The sequence below is a fragment of the Gorilla gorilla genome, chromosome 13 (genome assembly GCF_029281585.2).
Source record: "Gorilla gorilla gorilla isolate KB3781 chromosome 13, NHGRI_mGorGor1-v2.1_pri, whole genome shotgun sequence".
Classification (NCBI taxonomy): Eukaryota; Metazoa; Chordata; class Mammalia; order Primates; family Hominidae; genus Gorilla; species Gorilla gorilla.
In genome coordinates this window covers 49,612,833-49,635,925 of record NC_073237.2, presented here as the reverse complement: position 1 = coordinate 49,635,925, position 23,093 = coordinate 49,612,833, and the positions used below count along the sequence as shown (strand labels likewise).

The 23,093-nt window shown below is 40.2% G+C and overlaps 1 protein-coding gene across 3 annotated transcripts in view; it reads right to left on the bottom strand.

Annotated features, from left to right (window-relative positions):
- Positions 1-23,093, bottom strand: part of FREM1 (FRAS1 related extracellular matrix 1) — a 257,613-nt gene that overhangs the window by 81,871 nt on the left and 152,649 nt on the right. For all 3 annotated transcript variants that reach the window (XM_063696367.1, XM_055350801.2, XM_055350804.2), the window contains 5 exons: positions 8,813-9,009; positions 7,994-8,084; positions 7,129-7,296; positions 3,205-3,413; positions 758-851 (listed from right to left, as the gene is read on the bottom strand). In XM_063696367.1, coding sequence (XP_063552437.1) covers positions 758-851; positions 3,205-3,413; positions 7,129-7,296; positions 7,994-8,084; positions 8,813-9,009 — 759 coding nt within the window. The remainder of the gene's footprint in view (positions 1-757; positions 852-3,204; positions 3,414-7,128; positions 7,297-7,993; positions 8,085-8,812; positions 9,010-23,093) is intronic.

The window sequence follows — 23,093 nt, the reverse complement described above, 5'->3', positions numbered from 1 at the left end:
ATATGGTACAGGAACTCACAAAGAGGCACCACACACACATATACATGGCTTTATCTGTAAACAGGAAAACCCCAGTGATACTAGCCTAACCTGCCCCACTGCTAAATAAATATTTCTGAGTTTTATAGTTCAAAGATATTAGAAATAATTTATACATAGAATAAATTACTTTTAAAATTAAATATCTATGTTTGAAGTCAGAGTAATTCTACCTCTAAATAGATTAGAGAGAGACAATAGCATAGTACTATTACTTCATCATTACAACTTTGGTTTCTATTGGCAGGCCTGAGACATAGAAGGATCGAAGTAGGTATCCTCTCACTTTGGAGGCCGTAGATTTCAAGTTCTGTCAGGACCTGAGAGTTTTCCAACAAGATCCTCTATGTCTGTATGATTGCTATGATTTTAATGTGTCCCCAAAAAAAGCATGCATTGAAAACTTGCAACAGTGTTGGGAGGTGGGAGGTTTATAGGTCATGAGGGCTCCACCCTCATGAATGGATTAATGCTGATCATAAAAGGCTCATAGCTCAGTGTCTGGCTCCCTCTTGCTCTTTTTCTGCCCTTCCATCATAGGGTGATGCAGCAAGAAGACCCTCACTGGATGCAGCTACCCAATCTTAGACTTCCCAGCCTCCAGAGTCATGAGCCAAATAAATTTCTGTTCATTATAAATTACCCAGTCTGTAGTACTGTGTTATGGCAGCACAAAACAGACTAAGACAATAACCCAGGGAAGAAACTTTCTACCCACCTCAACATGTAGCACAAATTCTGCTGAATTTGCACCATCAGTGACCTCCAAGAGTATGTCATCCTGAAGAACTTCAGTTCCGTCATGTTGATACCTGTGGGGATAATATTTGTCACCAATCTCTTAGGAACAGTGTGAGAGTAAATTGAGATGCATGATACATGAGCTCTTCCAAGGCTTTGGCCATGTGTTCACTAAATAAATAAATAGCAACAACAACAACAAAAACCCAGCATAATCCTGAAGTCACATATTTAACTACTCATACATCCTTCAATGTAAAATTGCTCCACCCTGGAAAAGTGTGTTATATGCATTTGTAATTTGTCCTCAAATTAAAAAGCAGCCCTTCAAATGCCACTGTGACAACAGGAACCATTTGGTATAGGTCTGTACGCTTGTAGAATACACTGACTAGGGCCAGGAGAACCCTCAGACTGAGCAGTAGATGAGGAAAAGTGGGACACTGTGGATGTGATCTTTTTCTCCCCTTTTCTACTTCTAAGGCTAGGCTAATCCTTCCGCCTGTGCTCTGGATCTATTCAGCTTTTCTCTAAAACCTTGATCAATGAATTATGTATTGCCTCTTTCCTGTCATTTCTCCTCTTCCATTGACTAGCTATCTTCCCCTCAATCTATATAAATTCTTAAATCTCTTAGACTTAAAAAATACCTTTCCTTTGTCTAGCCTTAGCCCTATCTTCCACTAATTCTCAGCCACATTTCTTGAAGGCATTGTCTAATTCTAGGCTCTCCACATACTCTCCAGCCCACTGCAGTGATGCTTGGAAAGTTCTAAGGAGCTGCTGAAGTGAATTGAGCCAAATTTTAAACATATCAATGAGTCCTAGGAATGGAAAATAAAAGTTGTATTAAAAAATAATATAATATATTGAACATGTATAATTTTTAACTATGGGGAAAAAGTCAGAGCTGAAAGGTAATTTACTGAAGACTAGTTTCACCCATAGGCGGGGTAGGAACTGAGGTTGGGGATTCCCTTCCTATGGTGGGGAAGTCCCACATCCTCCCCACCCTCCATGATCCTCTCACGCACTACCCGCTATGCTTTATTTTGCCATGCTCCCTGAATTTTCATCAAAACTATATTGGTGAGTGATAATTCTTTTTTACTAATTCTATTTTACTATGCTAAAATCCCTAAAAGGATCAAATGGCCCTAAGAGTACACATCCAAAGGATGACTGGAGTCAACCAGATATTCTTTCAAAATCTGACCCCTCCATATACTAGCTGAATGAACTTGGGCAAATTCCTCAACCTCTTTGTGCTTAGTTCTTCAATTAAAATATGAGAATGGATACCTTGTCAGACTTGATTACTATGCAGATTAAATTTTAAAAAACCATAATTGTAAGCCTCTGACAGTATGCTTGAACAGATAGTTCTAGCAAATATTGGTACTGTTTTTACTATCCATCATTCACTCTGTAGCAAGAATTACCTAAACAGGGCTCTCTATCTAACAGATAGCTGAGAGGTGAAATCTCAAAAAATTTTTTTTAACAAGGATAGGAGTGCGAGTGCAAAGATCAAGATATCGTGGACTGTAAATCAATGGTGGAACTAAACTGTCAGGATTAAACTCATCTTCTTGTGTACAAATCTTAGTTTCTGGTCAACTTTCTAGTCAAGTGCAGAGCTAAGCATTTGATGTATAATATCTCCTATCATACTTTATCTAAAGGGCTAACGCTCCCATTTATAGCTTGAATTTACAAGTGAGAAGTGAGTGTGTGGGTCTACCCGACCATTGCTTTTGAATAGCTTGTATTGTTTTCCAGAGAAGTTGTTTCACTAGATTTTGTAGGAAAGTTTCTTACAGAACTGCATTAGGTAGAGGAAATGAAAGACCTTCAGGTAAGGGCAGTTTCTCTAGGACCATGAGGCCAGGGATTGTGCCACCCCTGTTGGAGACTCAAGTATTAGTTTACGCCCTGCCTACTCAGCTCACCCTGCTTGTTTGCCTGCAGATCCCTGCCCTAGTAGAACGGAATAAGGTTACATTAAGGACATTGATCAACAGAGTTCTATCCCAGAGTTTCCGGGTTATGAAATTTGCTTCTCTGGGACACAAGTTGAATTATGTACATTAGCCTCACAGATTATTTCAGTCTCTCTTTATCTAGTTTGACTATTACCTCCTGTGATATGTGCAGTTACCGCCAATTTAATATTCATGGCAATTAAATTTTTATTGTTCAAATATCCACAAAGTTATTTCCACTGGTACAGCAAGTCAGATGGAAATAAAATGTCTGGAGGGAAAGGAAAAAATTGATCATTTGTAATTTTCAACTGAGTGTGTTAAGTGGCATGTTGGTATCCTTGAAGAAATTGGACAAACTTTTCTCTTACTCTGCCTCACAACTGATCTAGATAAGAAACTAAAGCATGTAAATAAAAAAGCCATGAAATGTTCTAACCTAACTTTTAAGGTATGGAGATCGCCCCAAGAAAATGTGCCCCCTGAATTTAGAGGAAATCCATTCAGCTCCACCCTTCCGTGCAGAGGCAATTCCCGCAGGGAGAGGTCAATATTGTCCAGCTTGGTATCTGCATCAGAAATCAGAATGTGCTCTGTGCTGATGATGCTTTGACCTCCCTCAGTCACTTTCAGAGGGTTGGTGAACGCCTAGAAAGAAGAAAGGAAGGAAACATTCAAAGCCTTTTTCCATGACCCCTGAAGACAGAGCTCATTACATCACTGTAAAACTTCCAGTATTATCTTCACATGCCAACTAATTTTTCAAGAATGTGGTAAGAGGATAAGTTCATAGCTAGACATTTTGACTGAAAAATATTTTTTTTACTATTTCTAATTCTAAGCATTAATGTGTTACAAGGAAACAAGGCAGATCTCTAAGATTGAAAGTATCTACTTTTCATTTATTGCATAGCCTGTATAGTAGAATTGGCAATCATTACTATCTGTGCTGCTAAACTGAGGAAATAATAATTTTCATCCTCAGGTCCATTCCCATCACTGTTCAATACACATACAGCTTAGTCTAAAAAATACACAAAATCTATGTCAAATTCCCCTGAAGGAAAGGTTTCATCTACTTTTCATCCTAAAAATTCTTAAAGGCTTGGGAAATGGATTGGAGCTTTAGAACTTCAGTCATAGTGAATATTTTAGAAATGGAAGTAGTGTGGCAAAATTGAAGATTCCAGAGGAAATAGATTTACTCAAACATTAGACTTAAATATTAAAGCCACAAAGATAATTTGCTATAATAGAAAAACTCACTGCTCGACTAATAATTCATTTGTAAGTTAAAAGCAAGTTGAATGGCTTGGGATATTTTATCACCCCATTGGGAGGGAGCAATAAGTGTTCTATGGCCAAATAAGTCTAGAAAAAAGTTACATAAAATATCCTTACCATGGAGGTTTATAAGGGACATAAGCATATCCAAGGCTCTGAGATCCTGCAGGAGGAAAACCTGCTAACTTTGTTTAACCTATCATTACCCCCACGCTTGTATTGCTACGCAGAAGTGAAAGCAAGCAGATACAGTGGGGTACCAAATCTTGGGCTCTGAGGACCCCTCCCAGGTGGTCGAGTAAGGTGCCCTGCCCATGGGAGGATGCAGCAGTTCTCCTAGGAAGCACCTACTCTTCTCAGAGCAGCTGCTGGTCCCAGCAGGGAGGATGTTCCCTGAAGAAAGAGCTGGTAAAGGAGGATGACAACAAATTGGCAGAGGAAAGGGAAGGAAGCAAGTGAAACTGCAGCCTCTGCTCAAGAGCCTGCTGTGTCCTTCTGGACACCACGGCACAGTGCTGGTAGCAACTCCAGGCCACAGCCACCTGGGGCATTCATGGTGCCACAAGGGCAGCCCCTTGCATCATGGAAATTATGAGACCTACAATTCTGAGACCACTGCCTTCTATTCTTTAATCAACTACCAATGCAAAAACATAGACTTCTCTCCCTACAACTACCCCCACCCTGACCTCTCCCAAGTGTCTCACTTTCACTTTGCTAAACCTATATTTTCACTGTTTGTAGGAGAAAGAAAGAGAGGGAGCTCTTACTCAGAGAGGAGTGTTGTCTTTGAACAAAGGTCCATGCTTGCCAACCTCATTTTTCTGAGCTGTATTGAATTAGTATCCCAATATGGAATCTTCAATTTCCAATGTTTCAAGGAATATGCTTTGCTACATTAGATGATTTTTAAAATATATACTTTAGGGCAACTTTCAAAAAAATAAAAGCATAAGGCTAATTTCCCCCGACTCATTAGTCATTAGCTTTTTAATTCTTGCCCAAATCCAGTGCTCAGGTTTCTGGGACTCAGGTTAGCATGGTGTCAACATCCTCCCGTGGTTATCACTCGGCCAGCTCTCTGCAGGAATTCTACATAAGGGATCAACTCCTGTGGTGGGTCTCACTGAAGCTGCTAATTTAATTTTGTTTCGAATATCCTCAGTTTTTTGAGGGACTATTTCATTTGCCCCATATACTGTAAAAAGTAAAAATAAAAAAAAAGGGAAGCTACCCTGCCATTCTTTCCTCAACTCCTCAAAACTATTCAGTGAAATTAACTTTTTCCTTTACACTTTTTAGTTTCCTTCTCAGATCATCATTCTCCATCAAGAGGCTTGAATAACTTTGCATAAAGGAGCATTTCTCCATGATTGTTTTAGAGAAAACTTTGGCTTCTTTAGTGCTAGGCTATTTCATGGCCTGTATCTCATACATAGAAAAGAATGGTCTGAATAAAATCTAATCAAGTTGACTCCATAGGCATTCTAAACTATTTCACCACCGGGAATATGATCTGGTCCCTGATAGGAAAGGTGTCAAAGAATGGAGTTAGTTTAAAATCCTCCGTGTGAGCCCTTTGGCAGGTTTTCTACCAAAGGTGGCAAGTCCACAGGTGTGGGAGGTCAGGCCAGTGATAGAAATAAGTGTGGTGAGTTGGGTGGGGGCTTAGATGGTCTGGAGAGCACGCCCTATGCAATGGCTGCTGTGGGGTGTGCAGGTTAAATTTTATTAGAGCTGCCAGAGTTTCAAGGGAAGCTAGGAATCAGCCTTGATGGAAAATCTTCTGATCTTTAAATGTTGGCAATTCATTATTTTCATACATTGTTTTGACCTCTTGATGTGGTTTGGCCGTGTCCCCACCCAAATCTCACCTTGAATTGTAATAATCCCCATGTGTCAAGGATGGGGCCAGGTGGAGATAACTGAATCATGGGGGCAGTTTCCCCCATAGTATTCTCATGGTAGTGAATACATCTCACAAGATCTGATGGTTTTATAAATGAGAGTTCCCTGCACAAGTTCTCTTGCCTGCCACCATGTAAGACGTGACTTTGCTCCTCATCCCCCTTCTGCCATGGTTGTGAGGCTTCCCTAGCCACGTGAAACTGTGAATTCATTAAATCCCTTTCCTTTGTAAATTACCCAGTCTCAGGTATGTCTTTACTAGCAGCGTGAGAACAGACTAATACACCCATCAAAACTTCTGCAGGTTGGGCAGACCTTTTAGGCCCTCAGGGTAAGACCTCTGCCCCACAACCTTGGGCAGGTATAGAGATGATGAGGAGTCAGGAAAGAGAACGCCAGTGCAGGCTATAGTCCAAGTAGGCACCCGGGAAAGTGACCTCTTTCCTTAAGGATGAGGCATGCATAGGCTCTGGTCCCTTCTGGTTGATAATGAATGGGTAATGCTATTTTGTCTTCCTGCTTTTAAGGGAAATACTAAGAATAATAATGACCATACTAATTAAGCCTAGCATTGTGAAGGTGGGCAGGGGAACCGGGTAGGTATGGGACATACTCTCAATGCAAATCCCAGCTTCCCAGAAAAAATGCACAAGGTAGCAATGCCTTTGTAGTTTGGTTTTAATGAAAGACCCAAGTCCTTTAAGGCTTACACAAACACAGGGCAGTGGGGCAAAGTACGACAGAAGGGTCCATCTTGATTCATTTTGGAAAATTAAAGAGCTTCTTTAGATTACAGAGCAGCATAGTTGGGCTGCAGTGAGGGTAAATAAACCCTTCCAGTGGCTAACAGACCCATAATTTAATCTCCTTCCCTTGATCAACACGTGAAACTCAGCAGAAAGAAGAGGAAGTGAAAAAGAATTTGATAAAGCTTTGAAAATAATGTTAAATTTAGTAACCGAAAAATCTCACCTTTTACATAGAAAGTCCCATGGGAGTAAAAGACTCCCTTCTCCCTGCTTTTTTCTTCTTTTTTTACTACACCATAGATGGAAATTTCTTTTATAAGTTTAAAAAACTAGCCTAAAGGAAAGTTACCATTTCTAGTAGGTCTTCAAGTCTCTCCTTTCTTTTCCTCCTTTTCATCCTCTATATAGAACATTGTACATACCTCAGGAACTTGATTGTCCACTGGGAGGATTGTAATGTTAAAGCAGATCCCATGCAAAGTGCCGCCATGTTGGTTACTGACAGAAAATGTGAACTGGACATCTCTGCAATGGGGACCAATGTCTTGCATGGGGGGCATGTAGGCCACTTTCATATAGTTCACAGCATGCTGCAAAGTAAGTTGAGATGGATATGTGGGTGTTGACTTGCAAGGATCAAAAGCTTTTAGAGGTCCAAAAGAACCATCATGTTAATTGATACTGAACATTGTAAATGCCACCATCATCACTTTGAAGATTACCAAAAGCTCTATTTTTACTTCAATGGCAAAAACTGCAATAACTTTTGCACCAAACTAATAGAAGCAAGGAAGAATTCTCCTACAGGATTTCAGAAGGAGCATGGCCCTGCCAACACCTTGATTTAAGACTTCTGGCCTCCGGGACTATGAGAAAATAAAGCTCATAGTCCTTTATGTCCCTGCGGTTTATTTTAAACCACCCAGTTCATGGTATATTGTTGTCAGCCCTTGGAAACTAATACAGTAAGATACTGAATAAACTGAATTTTGTGGAATAAAAACGTATAAACCAGATACCCAAACTAGAGTCCTGCTGATGGCAAAACAATACAAAAGTCTGTTTTCAGAAAAATTACTGAAAAGATTGTGAAACCATATTCAACTTGATCAAGTACTTTGAAATAGATGCCACACACTTAATGGAAACATACAATTAGCAAGTATAAAGATGTCAAGCCTTTGTGGATGTCAAAGACCAACATTCTCAGGTACAATACTAGGCATGCCATACCTTCTAAGGGCACACTTGCATCATGTTTGTCAGCATTTTAGCATATCCTCATACCTGAGTGAATGACCTCAGCTCCAGGGCCGTAGGATTCTTAACTACTTTTGGTATGCTGTCCACCATAAATAATTTCCCAGCATCCAAGTGTCTAAAGAGAAATACAGAGGAGCACATCAGCTCATTTTTAGGTAAGAAAAATGAAATCGAATAGCCCACAATCAAAAACTGAAAGACTTCATTGTGAGAAGAAATTGGGTGCTCTATCTTTATATTCTCTCTTTAAGTTGGGAGATTCTAGCATTAAGTCCAGTTCCATCAACGTCATCCTTGTCATGACTGCAAAAGGTATGTACAGAATCTTTTGCTTGGCATCATGTAAGGGAATTGTTACACTCATGTTAAAAATGGTTTCTTGCTCTCATGCATACGATACTAGCATAACGTATATTCATGCCATTTTTCTGGATTGAGATCATAGAATGTAACGATTTCATGGCAGTAATATGCAAAACTAATGTTAGGAAGATCTCAATAAACTGTACTAAAAGAAAAATAAGCATTGTCTTTCAAAAAGTGGATTAAAGACTATTTTAAGCCTACCAATGCTGAAGACACTACAAGCTGCAGATCACTTACCAACTAATACAGCTTTCAAAGGGAGATAGGAAGTTGTTTGAGAAAAAAGCAAACGCTTAATTGAGTATAGTTTCATGCCTGATCAATGGAGCAAGTAAACCACAGTACTATATATATATATATATATATATATATATATAAATATATATATATATATATATATAAATATATAGCTATATATTGACACTTTCAACTTTGCAATCCTAGAACTAGTAGCCCAAATGGTGACTTTTCAGATACCTGTGGCTGAAGGAGAAAAATGGAGGAGTAGTTATTGTGTAGACCAGCTCCCTGTCATATGATTCTGAATCTATAAAATGTAGCTGTTTCTTAGTTATATAGGCCACCTCAGTTTCCTTGACAACCAAATGCCGAGAAACTCCAGGAGCCTCTTTTGGAAGCTGGTCATCCACTGGAGTTATATGGATTGTTGCCACCTGGAATAAAAATGTCTGTACCATTAATTTGAAATACCAAAAAAACAACAAAGAAAATGCCCCACAATCACCTAGTCACAGTTAAGATAATTTCTAAAACTGTCATTTATAATATACTTCTGTCAAATGATTCAGGAGCTATTAAGAATATGAGCCAAAAAATGGAAATCCTCTACTCATTTAATATTATATTTTAAGAATATAATTATCACAGGCCAGGTGCAGGGAGTCACCCCTGTAATCTCAGCACTTTGGAAGGCCGAGGTGGGCAGATCACCTGAAATCAGGAGTTCGAGAACAGCCTGGCCAACATAATGAAACCCCGTCTCTACGAAAAATTCAAAAATTAGTTGGGTGTGGTGATGGGTGCCTGTAATCCCAGCTACTCGGGAGGCTGAGGCAGGAGAATCGCTTGAATCCTGGAGGAGGAGGTTGCAGTGGGCTGAGATCACGCCATTGCACTCCAGCCTGGATGACAAGAATGAGACTCCATTTCAAAAAAAAAAAAAAGTATATATATATATGTATATATGTGTGTATATATATATATATGTATATATATACCACAATTATAGTGAATCCAGTCATGAGTGCTACAGAATGGGCATATAAAATACAAAATATGTTCCTGGTTTTATTTTTACATCTCTCTTCTACCAACAACCTGTGCTTTCTTTAATACTTCCCTATATTCAGTCATCAATCTTAGAAACCTTGACATGAATTTTGGTTCCTCCTTCTCCACCCACATATAACACATCACCAAGTCCCAGAGTTTCTACTTATAAAATTTCCTATGCAGTGACCATACTCCACATCCCACGCCCAAGTGTCATTCCCATTGCTACTGGCCTACCTTTCATAATTTCTTCCTTACATTATTGCAACAGCTGCCTGTCAGCCCTAAATCCAAGAGCTAATCTAGACTTTTCATACCTCGTGTTATCTTCAAAAAAGTACAAATGAAATAAGTTAATTTACCCCTTCAAAAATCTTAAAACAACTTCTCAGAAAGTGTGGAATTATTTATAGAATATCCAAACTCCTTAGCATGGCATCCAAGACTTTCAATATACACTCTGTTTCTCAACCTTTTTTTTTTTTTTTTTTTTTTTTTGAGGAGTCTCACACTGTCACACAGGCTGGAGTGCAGTGGCGCGATCTCAGCTCACTGCAAGCTCCACTCCCAGGTTCACACCATTCTCCTGCCTCAGCCTCCTGAGTAGCTGGGGCTACGGGCTTCCACCATCACACGCAGCTAATTTTTGTACTTTTAGTAGAGATGGGGTTTCACCATGTTGGCCAGTCTGGTCTCGAACTCCTGACTTCAAGTGATCCGCCCTCCTTGGCCTCCCAAAGTGCTGGGATTACAGCCATGAGCCACCACCCAGCCACCTTTCAACATCTTTTACTACCTTTTAACATCAATCCAACACTCTAATTATACACAATGGACTGACCATGTACTGGTCCTTGACCACACTTCTAGAATGCTTTTCTCCTGTTTTATCCAGCAACCTGAGTCTTTCTCACCCTTAACGGCTCTTCTTAGATCTTTCTCCAATTTTTCAGTTGGAATTGTTCCTGAATTTTACTTACCCCTTGGTATGGTTTGAATGTTTGTGTTTTCTCTGGAATTTATGTTGAAACTTAATTTCCAATACAAGATTAGTAAGAGGCAGGGCCATTAGTAGTGATTGGACCATGAGGTTGAATTCATGAGGGTCTAATTACCCTCATGAATGAACTTGTGCCTTATAAAAGGGCTCGAGGGAGTGAATTCATCTTCTATCCCTTTCGCTGTGTGAGGACACAGCATTTGTTCCCTCTGGAGTATACAGCAACGAGGCACCATCTTGAAAGCAGAGAGCAGCCCTCATCAGACACAAAACATGCTGGCAACTTGGTCTTGGACTTCCCGGCTGCCAGAACTGTGAGAAATAAATTTCTATTATTTATACATTACCCAGTCTCAGGTATTTTGCCATAGCAGCACAAATGGACTAAGACAGAGTTAGGTACTGAAATACCTGAAAATGTGGAAGTAGCTTTAGAACTGGGTAATGGGTACTTACAGACTGGAAGAATTTGGAGAAGTGGGCTAGAAAAAGCCTATATTGCTGTGAATAGATCATAAAGGGCAATTCTGGTGAGGGCTTAGAAGAGGTGTGCTCTAGACAGAACCTCAATCTTCTTAGAGATTACCTAAGTGGTCATAATCAGAACATTGGTAGACATACAAACAGTAAAGGCCCTTCTGATAAGGTCTTAGATGGAAATGAGGAATATCTTATTGGAAACTGGAAGAAAGATCTTCCTGTTATAAAGTGGCAAAGAACTTGGCTAAATGGTGCCTGTGTTCTAACACGTTATGTAAGGCAGAACTGAGCAGGAATGAGGTAGGATATGTGGTGGAAGAAATAACTAAGCAAACAGTTGAGCACGTTGCATGGCTTTTCTTGACTTCTTATAGTAAAATACTAGAAGACAGAAATGAACTAAAGCCAGAATTTTTTGTCAAAGGGGAAGCAGAACTTAAAGATTTGAAAAATTCTCAGCCTGACCATATAAAGAATAAAAAAGCATCTTTAGGAGAGGCCACAAAAGGTGTGACCAAGTGCCTATATGATAAAGAGATTAGTATGAATAGAAAGAAACCAGTTGCTATTTATCAAGACAATGGAAAAATGACCCTGAAGGCATTTTAGACATCAGGCCACCATTCCCATCACAGGTTCAGAATGCCAGGGCCTTGAGGACAGAATGGTTTCAAGGGAGGGACCTGTGGGGTCTCTGCCCAGCACTGCCTCAAGTCTCTGCTCCCTGCATTCTGATGCAATCCTTGGCCATCCCAGCTGTGGCTCAAGCAGGCCCAGGAACCACTTGAGCCACCACTCTGGAGAACACAAGAAGTAGGCCTTGGCACAAATACCAACTCTGCTTGTGTGCAGAGTGCAAGAGCTGTGAAAACACAGCTGCCTCCACTTAGATTTCAAGAGATGCCTCAGAAAGCCTTGGGACTCAGGCAGAGAGTTGCCTCAGGTAGGTGCAGGGCTGCTGCAGACAGTACCCACTAGGGCAATGCCCAGCAGAGCCATGGGGTCAGGGCCACCCCAGAGACCACCAATGTGCAACGCCATCTAGGAAAGCCTCAGGCACCTGACGCCAACCTCTGACAGCTGTTGCCTGGGCTGTACGCAGAAAAGCCATAAAGGTGGAATTGCCTGGGGCCCTGGGGGCCCAATCCTAGCCTCAGCATGTCCAGAAGGCAGGACACAGAGTCAAAGAAGATTATTCACAAGCCTCAAGACTTAATATTGTTTGCCCTGTTGAGTTTTGGATCCTTTCTTCTTTCCTATTTCTCCCCCTTGGAAGAGGAATGTCTATCCTATACCTGTCCCACCGTTGTATTTTAGAAGCATATAACTTGTTTGATTTTATTGTGCTCACAGCTCGAGGGGAAATTTGTTTCAGGATGAATTGTACCTAAAGTCTCACCCATACCTGATTTAGTACATAAATATGTACTAAATGAGATGTTAGACTTTATTTTTTTGCATTGATGCTGAAATGAGTTAAGACTTTGGGGGCTGTTGAGATGGAATTAGTGTATTTTGTATGGGAGAAGAACATAAATTGGGGGGGGGGGGCGGGTGCCGGGGTACAATGTTATGGCTTATTTATGTATAAATTTATTTATGGAAATAAATTTCTATTATTTCTAAATTACTCAGTCATTTATCCTGTTACAGCAGATTAAACAAACTTAGACATCCCTCAACTAGCATACTTATTCTATTGTTTTGTATTGTTAGTTTACAAATGAGTCTCTCTCCCAGACTGAAAGTTCCATGAGGCCAGCATTACAATATGGTGTAAACCACATGGAATTTGACGGTACAGTTATAGTCCTGAGTATACCACTTACTAGCAGCTATTTAACCTTGAACAAGTTACTTAAGCTTTTAGTGTCAATTTTCTTATTAGTAAGTTAAGCATAATACTAACAACCTCACAGAGCTGTTATAAGGATCAAATATTACTATGTAGGTAAAATGTCTGGCACATAGTAGGTGCCCAATAAATATTACATTCATCTCTGTATCTCCACAACGTCTAGCACAATTTTTTTTGTAGGTAGGAGGCACTTTATTAATGTTTGCAAACTGAGCGAGTCATGTCCTGTTTGAGATTTTAAGTCTTAAAACTACACTTACAGGCTGGTATCATGCTAGAGGGTAAGCAGGACTTGCCAAACGGCTTTTATTATAACATTTATTTTATAATAATCCATCATTGGTTGTGGAAAAGCTATTAATTACTGTCTGAAAATGGTGCTTTGCCTGGCATCATGGGTCTTTTCCACAGCCTGCTCCATGAACTTTTTCTATCTTGGTTGCCATGACTGTCATCAAATAAAGTCTCTGATATGAACTGAATGTGTCTTCCAACAAGCATATGTCGGAAACTTCATCACCAATGCAACAGTGTTTAGAGGAGGGGCCTAATGGTGTTTAGGTCATGAGGGCTCCACCCTCATGAATGGGTTAGTGATCATTATAAAAGGGCTTGAGGCTGCAAGTTCAAGCTCTTGCTCTCTTCTCATCCACATGTTTTCCGCTGTATTATGATGTCATAAGAAGGCCCTCACAAGATGTAGTTCATTGATCTTGGACTTCCCAGCCTCCAGAACCACGAGCCAAATAAATTTCTATTGTTTATAAATTACCCAGTCTGTAGTACTCTGTTGTAGCAGTACAAAATGGACTAAGACAGCTTCACTCACTCAACTTGCTTTTGAAAAACATCTCCAACTCTATTCTACTTGGTAGACAGCTTTATAGACCTTAAGCCTTAAGAGATCTTAATCCAGGAGAGAGTAATATTAGAAGAAAAAGGGAGAATAAAAATAAGGATAGATGAGAGATGCAGAAAGAGGACTTAGGAAATGAGGAAAGAATGGAAGAAGGTGACACAAAAGCACAGGGGTGAAGTGGAAGGGAGAAATGAAACATGACCAGACGAGAGAACAGGTACCTGGGGGGTGCACATTTACCACAAGTCAGAGAAGAAAGTGGGTGGGTAAAACTAACAGTGTAAGTAGTTCCTGGGGGTGAGAAATAGCACTGGATAGTTTCAAGGGAAGATGCAAAAGAAAGAGCTAGCAGAAATCAAAGAATCAGGGCAGAGAAAGGATTAAGAACCCATTCCCACAAGGAAGTCAGATACCAGCTGGTGGAGTATTATATTGTGAGCCTGAATATGAATACCAAGGCCAGGTTTTGTCATTTTGTATACTGATTTATCACTTCATATTCTGATTCCTTATAAGTCTGTAGCCATAAGCAGGCTGGAGGGACACGGGGGAAGCCAGCAAGCAAGAGCCCAGCAATTGATTTGAGCACTAGTTTTCTACTGTTTGCCTGGGATTGGGTGTTTAATAATGCTTTTGTTACAATCAAATTTCAGTACATTGAGAACACTTTATTTCTCAATGGAGTTTGTTAAAAGGGGACTTTTCTCACCCACAGAATAATAATTGTTTGAACACGCATAAATATGTAAAGACATATCAACTTAGGCCATCATAAAGCATGTTTAAAAAATGTGCCCACCGGGAGACCTCCTCCTCTTTCGGCTTTGGAGCCCCCCCCCCCAACCCCCGCTCTGTTTCTGTATGGGGGAGCTTCTTCCTTCTGTCTTCTCCCTTCCTTCTTGCCTATTAAATGCTCCACTCCTTAAAATCACTCCACGTGTGTCCGTGTCGTTTTATCTAAACCGGCATGAGGGCCAAGACCCTTGGTGTTCCTTCACTCATCGAAGCCATATCACTTTGGTGCATTGGCCAGGAATCTGAGGTACAGCCTTCGTCAGAGTGGCGAGTGTGGGAGCAAGCTTAAAATCTGTTCTGTCATTCCGAGGCACTCTTCGCCTCTGTGTTAAAATAAATCAAGTAACTCAACAGGCATCCATCAACCTAGTATATACGCTTATTGTTGGCTGCCGTACTCAAGTCACGGATATAAGGCTTGCTGGGGAGAACTTGGAGAACCCCCCGTTACCCACAGGTATTGGGAATGTTGGTCATGCTTGAACTAGCTTCTTTTCACTGGTGACCTTGCCATCGCGTGAGGCTGGGAAAAGTTCTGAGGCAACTGAGAATTTCTGGCCAGGTGTGATTCAAAGGCCTCTGGACCGGACGCAGCCTCCAACAGCCCATTCTGGGTGTTGGCAGAGAACCTCAACTATCCTGTTGCAAAACTCTTCTTCCCTTTCTGTCCGCAGCCTCTTACTCTTTCTCTGCATGAAATGTGCAAAGATTTTTACAGTCTAGGAACAGGGTTACAGTGAGGTTACTTGATACCACTTCTCTGGCGAGCACATTGGTATTTCTAAGCCACCTAGTAGAAATCAGGCTCTAGGCCTCTTCTGTGAATGGAAAGTTTCTGCTTTTAACAAGAGTAAAACGTCTTCTGCAGCCAAATTTTAATCTCGATATTGTCCCACTGGCAGGAAAATGGCCATTTGGTTCCTACATTCCTTTAAGGCACCTATTTTGTCTCCTATGAAGACAGTACTTAATTAGGAAGGGTATTTTAATTCTGGAAGTTAACCAGAACCATTTTTCTATGGGTAAATGCTTTAGCCTGGGCTATAATAGCAGGATACAGAGTTCAATCTAGCTTGCTCCCTCCCTTAAAGGGGCCTTGCACAATTACATGATTTTTCTTGGAATCTATTTTTTGGAAGGCACACAGGCCACGCAAGTCTAGGAGGTCAAAGGGAAATAAAAGGCAGAGAACTGATTGCTTGGGGACAGCGTGACTAAGGCCCAAAACTCAGTTCCTCTGGCGCCATGGCTCGGAGGGTCACGCCTGCAAGTCATGTGCGGCACATTTAAGCAGGTGCCAGGAATCCAAGAGCGACGGACAGAGAATAGCTGGGGGGACGCCCTCTACTGTTTTCATCTCCATCCTGGATCACATACCGAAAGGAAGGAGACGAAAATGACGCTTCTATTCTCACTTCTCTTTCTAGATGGGTAACAGATCGTCTTCAACATGCACTCCCCTGGAAAGTATTTTGAAGCACTGGGACTCCTTCGACCTTGAAACTTTGAAGAAAAAGTGGTTTATTTTCTTTTGCAGCCATATTGGGCAGGCCCAGGGAAAGCAGTTTCCCAAAATTAAAAAGGTAACTTTCAGGGAAGTCATCTGAGGGTCCCCCTTATTTGGGGCCCCTTCAAGTTCCCTTCTCATTGCATGACCTTAGGCAAGTAAACGGAGACTTAGGCCGATTTTCTAACTACCCTAATAGGTATATAGAAGCTTTCCAAAATGTAACTTAGGTATTTGGCCGTACACAGTTAGCAAACCCTCACTGCAGCTAAAACAGGCAGCTCTGAAAGCAGAAGAGAATTTTGGAGATAAGCAATATGTCTCCTATAGTAGGCCAAAAGGGAAAAGGAAAAGTAGGGAAGGCAAAGAAATAGGGGAAACACAATTCCCAATAGGAAGAGAGGCAATACCTCTTAACAACCCTAATTGAATTCCTTTCTACAATGCTTTTCCTTCTTTTGCAGTTTAAAATGGCTTCTATCTCTTTTATAATGTTCTTCCAACCTGGGAAAAACTAATTTTCCAAACCTTAAAATGCTTGATGTAGAGTTGAGCTAGGGGGGAGGGAACCCAGAAGCCTGATGCCTGATATGCTGGCAAAAGGGTAAAAATTTCTTACCAGTTGGGCTTTTGGCTTCTCTCCCTGTGCAAACCTTTAAAAGGGGTAATAAGGATCACTGTTTATGTTCTCAGTAAATGTATAATTAATAAAAAAGGATTTGTAAGGTTGGTCTTAAGCTGTAAACAATCTTGTGTGCTTTGCCTGTCTTTCTGTATGGATCTACCGAAGAAAAGGTATCTTAGGTTAGGATGCAGGCCCAGGACCCCATAGGCCTGCTGTTCAAGCCAGCCCAGCAGAACGGTCAGTAACAAACTTGGCTACAGGCCTCCATCTTGCTTCATGTCCTTAGGAACATAATCGGTAACCATGTGGCAATACTTTGTTTTAGTCTCTGCCATTTTACCATGGTGGCTGTCTTCTTGTGCTAAGTCAGTTCCTGGGTAAGGGCCACAAAATCAAATAAGCCAGTTTGTCACTCTGGGTGGTGCCAGCTGATCCATCAAGGGCAGGGTGTATAAAATATCTTAAACACTGATCTTAAGAGTGGTTTAGGGAGGGTCAAAATCTTGTAGCCTCCAGCTGCATGGCTCCTGGGCCATGGTTTCTAATCTTGTGGCTAGTTTCTTGGTCTTCCCCAGGCAAGAGGGAAGTACATCTTGGGAAGCGGCTGTTATCATCTTTGTTTTAGACTACAGCCTATAAACCAGGCTCCTTCCAAAGTCGGTTCAGCCTACACCCAGGGATGGTTAAGGAGAGCTTAGGGGCTGAAAATAAAATGGAGTTGTTTGGGTCGGATCTCTTTCACTGTCTCAGTCACAATTTTGTAATGGTAGTTTCAAAAGCTGCCTATCACTCCTTTGAAAATACCTTGCACACTCATGGTTAAGTCATAACCTAATTAAGGCTCATTGATTTCATCTGTGAGGTTACTTTTTTGTAACGTTCAAAAGCCGAAAATCTTAACTGCTTGGTGTAGCTAAAGTCAAGTAACAAGTGATTTAAAAGGATTTTCTTAAAGCGTGCTCAGCTTAATTAAGAGTGGATATTCAAGTTAGAGGTATATTTAAAAGGCCTTTATGTTTTTCTTTTTTTGGATGTTGTTTTTCTGGAAAAAGGCTCTTTTCTTCTCAGTCAACTGAGTTATTTTTCTCCATTTTTTGTCTTACCACTCTTAATGCATGCCTGAAAGGCTCTAAGATAACTTCTGGTAGCATGGGACTCCTTGGGAAAAACAGAGGAGGTGCCACAGACCCCGTTTTGTGGGGCGGTGGGGGGGATCCTCTGATTTCCTCATAAAACCTCAGGAATTAAAAGGAAATTATCCCTCTCAAAATCAAAGGCTCTGTTCTGTTTTGCATTGTGTTATCTGATGGTTTTGAGTTTTGGGAGTATCAGAAATTACTTCGCATTATGAGAGAGCTTTGGTGAGTAATAACTAGGTAGAAAATACACTGTAAGAGATGGCTAATAGTAGTTAGAAATCAGAGAAGCATGCTCTTAGCCACTTGGAAAATAAGGCAACATCTCCAACCCACACTGAGGGATGAGACTCCCATCAGGGATGGGCTGATTACAAAATAAGCCAATTGGCTTTGGGTTGCCTTGAAATGAAGTGCATGGTAGAAGCACTACACCGTCTTCTCCCATGGTATCTATATGGTCTTTTCTTAAATTAAGCATTGAAATAAAAGCATAGCAAGGAGGTCTTAAGACACTACTCTGTCCTTTAGTAAAAGGGTTACAAAAGGTTTGTAAAAATTTCACCTCATGGTCAAATTGATTAAGATAAAATGGAATAATCTATAAGGTTTCACTTGAACAAATAAACTAATGCAAGGGTAAAATTTAGCTTTAAACAGAATTTTCATGTCATAGTAAAGACTAATAAAATGTTTTTGCCTTTTGAGTCATCATTTTGGCAAAATAATTTATGGCAATCTGGAAATTATCCTTCCTGATGCCTGGCTTTTTGAATGGTTCAGAGGGCCCCTGAAACATTCAGAAAAGAGGTAAACAGGATTATCTGACATGTTTAGTCACATGAGATTGCCAAAATGATGTCCAATCTTTTTTAAGTTATATTTTGGTGAACACTAATATATGTTCAAAAATTATATGGGTTTTCTAAAATTCTAATGCCTAAGTATATGCTATCAATCATAATTAAGGGTAAAGTTATTGTAAACCATGAAGATAAATAAAGTTCTTTGCCAGTCATGTTTTTAACTGTAACTATCCTGGGAATGTTGCCATTCGCAGACAATTGTTGTCTTGCATTGTTCCTTCTCAAAAGATGGTTTATAATCAAGCTATATTAAGGACTTTAACAGGTGTTCTCAAATGCAGGTTTTTAATAGCTTTGAAGATTGTAACACTGAAATAGAGGGAGAATCTACAGGACTCCTAAAAAACTGACATGTTCACAAATATCAAGCAAAACAAAATTTAACTAAGTGGACTGCACTCAGAAAGTTAAAGCAAACTTTTTGACTTTCGCTTGGAATATTGCTAATCCTTGTTTAGTTTTTCAGAGTCAAGGAAACTTACTTTAAACTATTTACAGCCTTTAATAATTGAGTAAGGTATACTCCTGTAAACAAAATTTGGAGCATGTTCATTTTTCTCCGCCTCATTCCTCCAGAATTTGGAGACTATCTGTAAGTACTCTTATGGCAATACAGTTGTTTGCATCAGTGCAATAAGAATCAATTTTTCTTTGTCAACAGGACACAGTTGGAAAACTGGTTATTTTATCAAGGCTTTGACTGAAGGAGTGTGTCTCCCTTTAAGGAATCAAGCTCGACATGTACAGCCAATTAAAGCCCCTTAGGGAGAACTGGCCTACCACCTTGTCTATACAGTCCCCACGCAGGGTTCCTAACCTGTGGTCAGTGAAGAATGTCAGTTTCTAATAGGTCTGGAAGCTATGAGTTTATCTTGGGACCTCAAGAGGAAAGGATCACCCAACTCACAGGTATTAGAGGATACAAACCCATGGCTGGGCTCTGCTTTAAAAGTCTCACCTGAAATTCCTTGTGAAACAGCGTTTCATCAAAGCCAATCCAAAAGGCCTATGTAAAAATAACCATTCTTGCGGCACTTTATGCAAATAATCAGGCCAACTATAAGACTAAAGTTTACTCATAATTACTTTTTACCAAAAATGAGGACTGAAGAGAAAAATTTTGCTCCAAAACTTATCATACATTTGTCATTAAATCCTAGTCTCTTGTTTTTAAGCTTTTTGCCTACATTTTAGACTAACCCTGCTTATTCCTGTGAATCAACTGGTGATCTGCAGCTTGGAAAAAAGAAAAAAGGGACAGGTGACGTCAAAATGTGAATCAATATGCTAGTTCTGGGCAATTATCTTGCAACTTCTGCCAGGTAATGAAAAGTGAGTAAGGTGCCCACAACTCTGAGCTTTCTTCGTTTGGGAAAATAAAACCAAGGAACTTCATAGACCCCCAAAGGGGAATTCTATATCTTGGCAAGTAAAATTTTAGATGGAAATTATCTACCACACCACACTTGTGGGAATTGCTGTCCTCACTCTACTATTTGCAATAGGGTTATACACGGTAGCACCTTCTAACTAAAATATTGGACAGAGAGTTTTCATTGCTGTAGTATTTTGCTTAATTATTATCCTTATAACCGGGATAATAGTTACTGACAAAAAGAAAGCATAACAGTTTTACTATCACTAAGTCTGCTAGGATTTTTTATTGGATTTAATGATGCACTTTTAAATGAAACATGCTGCTTTTGGATTAACACCTAGTAAAGGAAAGGAAAATCTACAGGTACTTAAAAATCAAATCAAAATTATTAACAGGCTCAGGGAAAATGCCGGCTTCAGCCCAGGGCGGCTACAATCCCTCTTTAATAAATTCCAGTCTTCTTTCTGGAATTGGTTAACCCCTTTATTAAGCCCTCTCTTGCTTATATGTCTTGAATTGATATTTGGACGCTGTATATTCAGTACTATGACTCAAATTGTTTCTTCTCGCCTAAAAGCAATCAAACTCCAAATGGTGCTGCAAACTGAACCACATGTAGACATGCCATTCTTCCGAGGACCCTTAAATCAATCCCAGGAGGAGCCCTAACTGCTGTTCCCCATTCAACGCCCCTTTTAAGTAGGAAGTAGCCAGAAAGAGTCTTCGCCCAAAACCACCTAACTGCAGTTAGTGTGATATTGCCACAGGGAGGAATGTGGTAGGAGTTATTAAGAAAAAGAAATTATTTTATGCAGATAGAGAGGAAAAGGGGTCCTTGGGTAGTTTTCATCTTTTAAAGCATATCCAGAAAAGTTTCTTGTAAAGCCCCAGCTCTTAGTCAGGTGGGCAACCTTTGATATGCAAATACCGGCCATTAGAAACTGAGTCCACCCAACATGGCGATTCCCTTGGCCTTCTTGCCCTTGGCCCATATGCTCCTGGCAACATGGCCACCCCCACATATCCCCACATGTGTAGAAATCTGGGTGTCCACATTTGCATATTAAAAGGCTAGGGTGGGAGGACCAGCTTTTTCGCGGGCTATGTGAATGACATGCCTGGTCAAACCTATTCCCTGAGCCCTATGCAAATCAGACACCACCTCCTCCAGCCTCTGCATATATACCTGGCTGGTGTCCACCATACTTGGGGACCTCCTCTTTCAGCTTTAGAGCCCCATTCCCAACTCTGTCTCTGTACAGGGGAGCCTCTTCCTTCTGTCTTCTCCCTTCCTTCTTGCCCCGTCTTGTATATTAAACTCTCTCCACTCCTTAAAACCACACACACACACACACACACACATACACATACACACACACACACAAATGTGCCCACTAAGAATTATTACAGGGGTATAAAAAAGCATGCTGTACATTCTTCTTACACAAAGAACACATTGGAGAATAAATTAGCATGGAAAATGGTCTCTTTGAAGGCACAATAACTATTGTTTCCTTATTAAATCCAGTTTTCCAATTAAGTGGAGCCTCACTGATCCACACTATGGCTGGGAGGTCCCACAGAGAATTTCTGAACTTTGTAGATTAGCGAAACACTGTAACTGGGGGGGAAAATATCATGACACAGACTGCAGGAGAATAGAAAAATGACTGCCATTGTGTTTATTTTGATAACTGGATTTAATTTTTAATTACTGAAATGCTTCATAATGGATAAACATGCTGTAAACTTTGGCAACAGTCATGAAAGGATAGAGACAGGGAATTAATTTATTGAGCACCTACTAAGAACTGAGTACTCACTGTGCTACTAGCTATCTTGTGTGATCCAGATAGCACTTTACTAATAATAGCCATGGTCATTATTCCCAATGTTCAGAGAAAAAAACCTGAGCCCCAAAGGGGTTAAATGATTTGCCCCAGGGAGCACAGCTTGTAGGTGGCTGAGCTGAAGTTCTAGCCTTTTTTATGTCATAGAAAAAGCTTAACCATATTTCAGTTTTGCTGTGTGTGTCAATTTCAAAAGGAATTCTCATCATTTTCAAACTGGGTATTCTGAATGCCATTGCTGTAGACAAAATTGGCATTGCTCATCTGTACTTCCATTACAATGTCAAAATAAAACAAAACCATGGAATATTCTGATCACAAAAGCTACCATCAAGTAATCATTTTATCTGGACTTCTAGCTGAGCAGCTGAAAGTTATGAATTTTGTTGAATATTTTAAATCTATTTTTATTTGTAGGACATGACTAAATACTTGTCCAAATTGAGAATGTAAACATCAAACAGACCAGGTAATCATTTGAGTTCCTCAAATATTGGAGTTTCACTGATATCGGAGCTTTAAATATAAAAATGCTTGCCAGCACACATACACACATACACACACACAATACTTGTTTCATTGGCATGCACACACTTATTTCTAGAAACTCTGAATAAAGCTTTACACTTATTACCACCCCATCTCACTCCCTCCCTAGTCCCTAGTGAATGTTTGGGTCTTATTTCCTCCTAGTTTTAGTAAATGTTGAAAGAACCAGAATTCATTTGGTGATCAATAAGCAGTTTGTAAGGGTCTACAATGAGTCAGATACCTAGGTCTAGAAACATTGAAATGAATAATTCCGGGTCCCTACCGTCAAGGAGATCAGAATTGATCCAATAAAAGAAATAGTGGTCTTACTTTACAGAAAGTTCAACAAAGATATGTGTAAACAGATGCCAGAGCATATAAAAGGACAAGCTGATCCTGCCTGAGGGTTTGTGGAATGGGGTCGTCAGAGGATTCTTGGAATAGGTAATTTTAGAGCTGACAGCAAGTCCATAGTCTGGAGAGGGACTAAGACAAAGTTATCACCAACCAGAAGAGGGAGAATGGGAAAACAGATGCTAGATTAATTTCACTAAGAATACTGCTACTATATTAATGAGTT